The sequence below is a fragment of the Berghia stephanieae genome, chromosome 7 (assembly GCF_034508935.2).
Source record: "Berghia stephanieae isolate SIO BIC M18660-M18661 chromosome 7, UCSD_Bste_1.3, whole genome shotgun sequence".
NCBI lineage: Eukaryota > Metazoa > Mollusca > Gastropoda > Nudibranchia > Aeolidiidae > Berghia > Berghia stephanieae.
Window position 1 is genome coordinate 64,723,540 of NC_088366.1, and position 8,088 is coordinate 64,731,627.

The 8,088-nt window shown below is 35.5% G+C and overlaps 3 protein-coding genes across 3 annotated transcripts in view; 1 reads left to right on the forward strand and 2 right to left on the reverse strand.

Moving 5' to 3' along the window:
* Positions 1–8,088, forward strand: part of LOC144977653 (protein disulfide-isomerase TMX3-like) — a 221,833-nt gene that overhangs the window by 84,131 nt on the left and 129,614 nt on the right. The window lies entirely within an intron of this gene.
* Positions 1–8,088, reverse strand: part of LOC144977652 (uncharacterized) — a 133,947-nt gene that overhangs the window by 10,561 nt on the left and 115,298 nt on the right. The gene's annotated exons all lie outside the window — the stretch shown is intronic.
* On the reverse strand, positions 3,424–5,652 carry LOC144977655 (queuosine-tRNA galactosyltransferase-like). Its single transcript, XM_078923086.1, has one exon. It carries the CDS (start codon positions 5,566–5,568, stop codon positions 4,492–4,494), a length of 1,077 nt encoding a protein of 358 aa, XP_078779212.1. The 5' UTR covers positions 5,569–5,652; the 3' UTR covers positions 3,424–4,491.

Here is an 8,088-nt window from a genome sequence, read left to right on the forward strand (position 1 = left end):
GCTAATGTAATCTTCATAGGCTGCTGATTTTAATGGTATAAGTTTTTCTCCATTAACGTAAGAGAGAAACTGTTCAAGAGACCTCATTTTTGATGATTTGTGATGAAACTTTCGCCTCTTAACAGCTGGTAGTTTGGGATACCTACTATACTATAAATAAGAATTGATGTATGAAATTAAAATGTTTCCAATCTTTCTTGGATTAAATAAAAGTAGTGTAGTAGAATCACAATGAGAAAGATTTGAAGTCTTTGTGTGAAAATGGGAAAAGACAGAGAGAAAAACCAATTGGTAGTATAGCCATACAATACTACGTTACTACTAATAATAATTGTTTGCTTCTCAGTGTATGTATATATGACTGTTGTTTATTGAATATTATTTTGACATCATTAATAATTTTTATTTCCTAAATCAACAATAAATACCACAAATGTTGACTCATGGTTTCCCGTCTTTGTTTTTGTTTTCTCATAATGTTATTCATAAATTGTATGTCTGCACCCCTGGGTGGGTTCCTGACCTCCCATATTGGGCAGGGAGTCACTTACTGTATCTTCTATTCCCCTATATATCTGTTTTCCAACTTGCTTTCTTGGAATGAGATTACAGTACAGTCCACTCCGGATAATCGCAACTTTCGGTTTCATAATCGCAACATTTTCGATGATCCCAAGCTGTTGCGATTATCCAGAGTAGACTGTACTTGCTTTTGTCCTGGCCCTGGCAGGATAACCTTGTACTGGGAGGGAAACAGTGAAATGTATAGTTTTGGGAGATGTTTTTTTTTTTCTTCTTGTAAATCATCTCACTGTTATGCATTGTATTATTTTTGTTTTACATATGATTTGTAAACATTTGAGTGTATTCCTCTTAGCAGGGACCTGTGCTTATGTCAGGATGAGACATTATTTTTTGTTTGTTTTTTAAGGGTTTTACTGCGCTTGCAACACATTTAGGTTATATCAGCGCCAGTAAAAAAGGAAGAAAATGGGATGGTAAAAAGTTCTAGAGTTACAAACAAAGCACCCAAGAAAAAGTAAGACACAGGGGAACTGGGAATAAATAGGGATCAGATGTAGATTCCAAGAGCACACTATCAAAATACTTAGTTTGAGACCACCTACAGTGGAACCTCCCGATAACGACATGCCACGGGACCGAGTTTTTATGTCGTTATCCGGAGGTGTCGTTATTTAGAGGTTTCCAAGATGGCGGACAAAGTGGGCGTGGTAAGGCCCGCGGGACCAGTTTTAATTAACATTGACAAAACAAACAAAACATTGTAGTGTATTCCTCTTAGAGGGTTCTTGTGCGTGTGTCTGGATGAGACTTTTAGGTGATCTGAACTGAGTACACTGATAGTGTGCTCCTGGAATCTACATCTGTTCCCTATTTAACCATTCCCCTTTGTCTTACTTTTTCTTATGTCATTTCAATTGTAAATCTAGAATGTTTTTTACTATCCACTTTTCTTCCTTTTTACTGGCGCTGATATGACATAGATGTGTCACAGGCGCTGTAAAACCCTTTAAAACAAACAAAATTCCTCCTCCTCCTCCCACAAAAACACTACTACTACTGCTACTTCTACTACTACTACTACTACTACTATACTACTACTACTACTACTACTACTACTACTACTATTATTATTATTATTATTATTATTATTATTATTATTATTATTATTATTATTACTACTACTTCTACTACTACTACGACTACTACTACTACTATTATTATTATTATTATTATTATTATTATTACTACTACTTCTACTACTACTACGACTACTACTACTACTACTACTACTACTACTACTACTACTACTACTACTACTACTACTGCTACTACTACTACTACTACTTCTACTACTACTACTACTACTTCTATCACCACATAATATCACATTTTCCAAGATTTTGTGTTTACTTGCTTACACTTACATTTATACCTTGGTTTTTATTAATGCATATCAGCCAAGATTCGTCAAAAAAAGCTGCGTTCTCATTGGTTCAAGCAGGAATCGTTTTTATAAACTTTTGAGTACTCATACTCGGTATTTTTAGTATCAGATATCTACGAAAACTGCCGAAAATCGCCAAAATGATGTCGTTATTCGGAGGTTTTATCAAAAAGTGCGTCGTTATTTGGAGGTTATTTTTACTGATCTTAAATAGAAAAAAAATCGGGACCACGGGTCAATGTCGTTATCAGGAGGTTGTCGTTATTCGGAGGTGTCGTAATCGGGAGGTTCCACTGTATAAGTCTCATCCGGACACAAGCAGAAAATCCAACAAAGAGGAATACACTCAAACTCAAATGCTTACATTATACATTCAAAATAACAAATATAACAATACATAGCAGAGAGATGATTTACAAGAGGAAAAAAAATCATCTCCCAAAACAATAACTATGCATTTGACTGTTTCCCTCCCAGCTAGTACTCCGGCCAGGGCCAGGACAAAAACAAGTAATCTCATTCCAAGACAAAGGCAGAAAGTATGTTGGAAAACAGATATAAGGGGATAGAAGACAGTATGTACCCCCCCCCCCCCCCCTGCCCATTATCATAAGGTTATGGGAGGTCAGGAACCCAACCCAGGTTAAAGGGGTAGATATCACAAAAGCTTGATTCAAGCAAGTAGGTTGTACCAGAAGCAGAATGTGCCATTTTATGAAAAAAATGACTGAAAGTGACTGTCAATGGTCAACAGTAGATGAGGAATATAAAAAAATTGATACCCTGGTTGCCTAGTAGTGTTGAGGTTCCAGGTTCGACTCCTATACTGAGCAGTGCAAAGTTGAGTCATTGGAAAAGGATCTTAACTTGAGCTTTTATAAAGCGCAATATCCACTAAATGTGCTCAAAGCACTTTACAAAGGGTCCCTGACCAACAGCAACACGTAACATGTAGAACGAGACATGACGCCTGTTAGGCGATATCACAATTTTTCCGACAGATACAACACTGTTGACGGCCAGTTACTCATTTTACACCTGAGTACAGTGAGAAAGTGTGAATAAAGAGTCTTTTCCAAGGATTCAACTATGTGCCGAGCGAGGATCAAACCCAGGACCTTCCGAACCGAAATAGAGTGCCATACCACAAGACCACATAGCTGCAGGAAGCGATATCTTTACCCATATATTCACTCACTGTACTCAGGTTTACAGTGAGTAACTGGCCATTAACAGTTTTTTGCATTTGTTTGAAAAATTGATTGCTTTACATGCGTCATGATGTGTCACATCCTACATAATAGTAAGTGATGCTGTTGGCAAGGTACATCTTGATAAGCATTTTAAGCACATTTGAATCTTCTGGTTGAACATTGTCTCTTTATTTTCAAAAATATATAATAATTATCTATTTTCCATCTGTTTCCTTTATATCAGTGAAGAATAATAATAATAATAATAATAATAATAATAATAATAATAATATATATATATATATATATAAATATATATATACACTGTAGTCCACTAAAGATAAACTCCCGAGGACCACAAATAGAGTTTATCTTATCCAAAACTCAAGGAAATAACCCTTCAGTCACACAAACATTTGTTTTAATCTATTTATTATTCCCCCTTTAATCAATAGTCCCAGAAAGATAGGCCAGCTTCATCTTAGCTTAGCTAAACTAGAGTCACTTAAAAGAACAAAAAAAAACAGGCATAGAAGATCTAAACGCTTGGAAAAGCAGAGTGAGAATGAAATTAAAAAGGTGGGAAAGTTGAGATGTTATCATCGCTCATCCCTCAGTCAAAGTTACATAATGTGCAATGAGGGTCAGTCTTGTTTATCAATTGACGAGTCCTTGAAACTAATTTTAAAAAAGTGAGCGGAGCAGGCACTTATGTTGGTAACAACAAGAGATGAAGTGAGTAGGAAAGTGCCAGAAGACAATAGAGAATAAAAATTTTTTGCAGCGGTGATGCCGGTTCAAACCGCCATCACCGACGCGAAAATGTTTTATTCTTGTACTTTCCTTGAAACTACCCTAGTGAGGGTTCACAAGGAGAGGGGGGTGGGGGCAGGCAACTACAAGATGCCAACTTTGCAATAGAGATGTGCATGGCGGTGATGAGACAATAGCTTGAAAAACTCCCTGTCCATCCCAATCACGCAGGTCCAGACCAGCTCACTGATGGAGTTTATCTTAAACATTAAAAATAATTAATGATTTAGAGCAGAAAATTCGGGACCAGCCTCAGAGTTTATTTTAAGCAAGAGTTTGTCTTAATGTTCATCTGCAGTGTTTATTTATATTAATTTAATCCGACCTCTCTTTGTCAGTTGGATGTTTTTTCTCAGCTTTGTTTGTAGTACATCAGAGTATAGTTTTGCGATTTTTGAATGTAGTTTAAATTTTCAGACAACCAGATTACAACATAACACTTTAAACTGTCCTAAAATTGAATTTATCATTATTTTACTTGCATGTTATTTCATTAAAATTCAAATATTCAAACATTTAATTGAAATGAATATAATCGTTTCCCTCAGTGAAATCCAGTTTTGCCAAATTTTCCTCGAAATTTCCACTCAAATTGAGCTTCACACAGATAACCACCGGTGGCTCAACATCTAAAAAGTGAACAATAGGAACTTTAGGTTTTGGTTTTTCTTTGGAATTTTCATACGTATAAAATTGTTTTTGAATTTTTTTGTCATCAACATCACAAAACATTTTCACTTTTTTCTGATTATCCAACGAAAGAGAACAAAATAATTTACGTCCTTGTTTGCCTGCATTCCATATTGAAAATTTTCCCCATTGACTCAAAATTCTTTCCTCTAAAAATTTGACCCGATGATTCCATATAGTTTGTTCATTTATAGAAAAGGTCTCTGCTTTGGGGTGGTATCTGTACATAAGTAGATCTTCATCTACACGAATCAGTTTACCACCTTTTGATAAATGTTTGTAGAAAAGAATGAGATCCTCCGGAGTGCCTTTTCCACCTTCATCAAATCCACCTGCAGATGTAATAACCTCTCTTTCACAAAACCAAGTTGGCATAATAACAGTTGGCCCATGAGATGTGTACGCTTGCAAATAAAGCTGTTCACTGGTTAAATTATTTGCCCATTCGGTGTAACGTTCAGTTGATTTTTCCGGCAATCTGTGAAACTTTGAACCGATAATAGTATTTGGATTTTTCTTGGCTGCTTCATATTGACAGAGGATTCTGTCCTTGTGCATAACATCATCTGCGTCAAGGAAGCATAGGAACCGACCTGAGCTTTGAGATATTGCTTTATTTTTTGCAAATCCGACACCTTTGGGATCTCCAGTATGACCAGTGATGACAACATGAATGTTTTTTTCTTGCATTTTCGTATCTTTCCAGCTCTGTATGGTTTCAAGACTTGAATCTGTGCTGCCGTCATTGTAAACACTCAACTCCAGAGGGCCCACGTCCAAGAAGGACTGGCAAAGGACAGAATCTAAACATTCAGGAAGCCAGTCAAAAGCATTGTGTACTGGTAAAATAATAGAAACACCGCATTCGGCTAGGTTAGTTGCTGATGTATTTTCCGCGGACATAATTTAGGTCAAAACAATACCATTCTGTTTATAAACAAAGAATAATCAAATATAAAACTTCCAAACTTTTCAACTGTTTCTTCAGTGTGTTGATAGCAAAGTGAAAAGTGAAAGTAAATTGGGGATTGTGATAGTTTAAACAGTAAAGTATGTAGTCGTGATGTGACTCAAAAATCAACCAAGATATTAAATAATACTCGGGTAAAATAAAAAGAAATATTCTCTCTGCTGGAAAAATTACAGAATATAATCAAAACCTAACTCCAGATATTTAAAATGACACATAGAGTGAAATGACGTGATATTGAAGAAGAAAACATAAGAAATGAGAATAGATAATAGAAGCGAAATGATATTTTACCGATTAGTAGAGTTCGAGATTAGCCTTGGCGATACTTGAAGATTTCTTGAAGTCCTTCAACTACGTTTGATTACTCAAACCTATGCCTTGATCAAGGTTGCCAATGTATTATTTTGTCATTGAACTTAGAAATCTTATGAATCTTAATTTTAATCTGACACATATTTACCCCGTCTCACTTAAATTATTTGTCACAAACTCTAATATCGAACATTTAAATTACAACGATGACAATACACAATATCGAGATTACTTTAATGCCCATCATTAGCAGACGACAAATTGTTATGGGAGTGAACTCAAATTTTAGCAGTGTTGATTGTTACCATTTCAGATACCAACGGCTTTCCATGAAGATATTATCTGTGAAACGAAATCAACATTTGAGTGACTGAAATGGTAATTTACCTATTTATATACTAATAACAGTTTTGCGTGTGCATTGCAATGGTTATTATTATTAAAATGGTGAAACAGATTAATCATTTAAATTTGTCTATTCATCAGCGTGGCGTACAAGAGCTGAAATCATGCCTTTAAAACACTTTAATTTTAAAGATGCATCTTCTTTCTCCTGAATGAATTCAATGAGTTATGACTGAAATCATTTTGTCATTTGTTAATTTTAGAATTTTCTTCATTCTCACTAGATATATGTTCCAAAATAGATCCCAAAATCGACCAAACGTGTGAGCCATTAGCCATTATTTTTTAATTTCATACAAAAAGGGGCCAGAGGACTTCTTTGTGATAAATCTGTTACTGCCTTGACATTTTCAGAACACACTTAATACAATGTAATCTGATTAGTTGATCTCAAGTTTGAAATATCTATCTATAATAATCTGTTAGTAGTAATCATTGGGAAAGAGGCAAGTGAGGAAAGTTATTATAACAATATAATCAAACCAGCTATGTATTATTTGAAGATACAGTTGACTCCGCTAAATCGCAAACCCTCAGGAGTTTAGGTTAATGTGTCGATTAAGCGGAGAAACTAAAACTAGCATCTAAGCACCCGCTTTCATGTACCATTCATGTAGGACCTTACATTCTGAAGTTTCTACGGGCTTGGGACTGTCGTATTCAAGACATTAGACTGATTAGAAGAAGATTTTAAAAAATAATTTTTTGGTTATTTTTATTTTTAATTTTTATTATTATTTTTTATTTGGGGTGGGCTTTTTTCTTTTAAAATGTCTCTTTTTATTCATGTTTCATCGACAACAAAGTGATGTATTATTGTTTGTAAGAATGGTAATCGTGAAGCATCGATTGTAGTAAAGCCTCATCTCGTCTGCATTGTAAATGCCATTACAGTTGTACTGCTGAAGAAGTTGTTTCAAAACTTCATCATTCCATTGGCTTGCAGAAGAGACATCAGCATAGTGTTTTTCATCATGTTCTTTTTCAAGCACGACATCCTGTTTACCTTTTCATCTCGAGTGCCAGCTTTCTAATAGGGAGAAAGACTTTAAGTTTATGTCAGTTCAGTCACCTTTTGAGTGTATCAATGAGGACACGGACCGTATAGCTCAATCAAAAGATGAGACGCGAGTCCTTGCTGTAATCCTTTCTTATTGTTCACGGCCCAGTGGAGGAAAACAATGGTCGAAAATTGCAATCGAGTGGTCAGACAATGTAAACAAACACACTTTGGGTAGACTGCGATCAGATCACGTTTCACACCTTGTGATGCAGACCGCGTGTTCTGAGTCAATTAGCCCATCGTGTCAGGTAATCCGTTGATGTCAGTTAACAAGCATTGCACGTCTGACCTAGTCGGGGTCAGAGGGACGGTGGAATTGCGTTGACGGAAAAGCTTTTTTCACGTGTGATACGATATTAACGTGTCGAACTGGTTCAATGTGAAACGCATTTTCATTACCTTTTTTAATTGTATTTTTTAAAGACATTTTTCTCAAATCAAGATGTAGTGATTAAGCGGAGAAGGTGTGCAATTAAGCGGAGCGATTATATTGAAAAAATTCTGTTTTTCCGGGAATGTGTAACGTATAAACGGAGGGTGCGATTAGCTGATGTGTGATTAAGCGGAACTGTATTTCTCAATTCTGAGTATCCTTAAATTTAATTCAAATTAAACTTTATTTTTCTTTTGACAGGTTCATGATCCTTTTTCATCACTTTCATATCTACTA

What these genes read in the sequence shown, in the direction of transcription:
- LOC144977655 (XM_078923086.1), bottom strand. Translation starts at nt 5,568, where the DNA reads ATGTCCGCGGAAAATACATCAGCAACTAACCTAGCCGAATGCGGTGTT.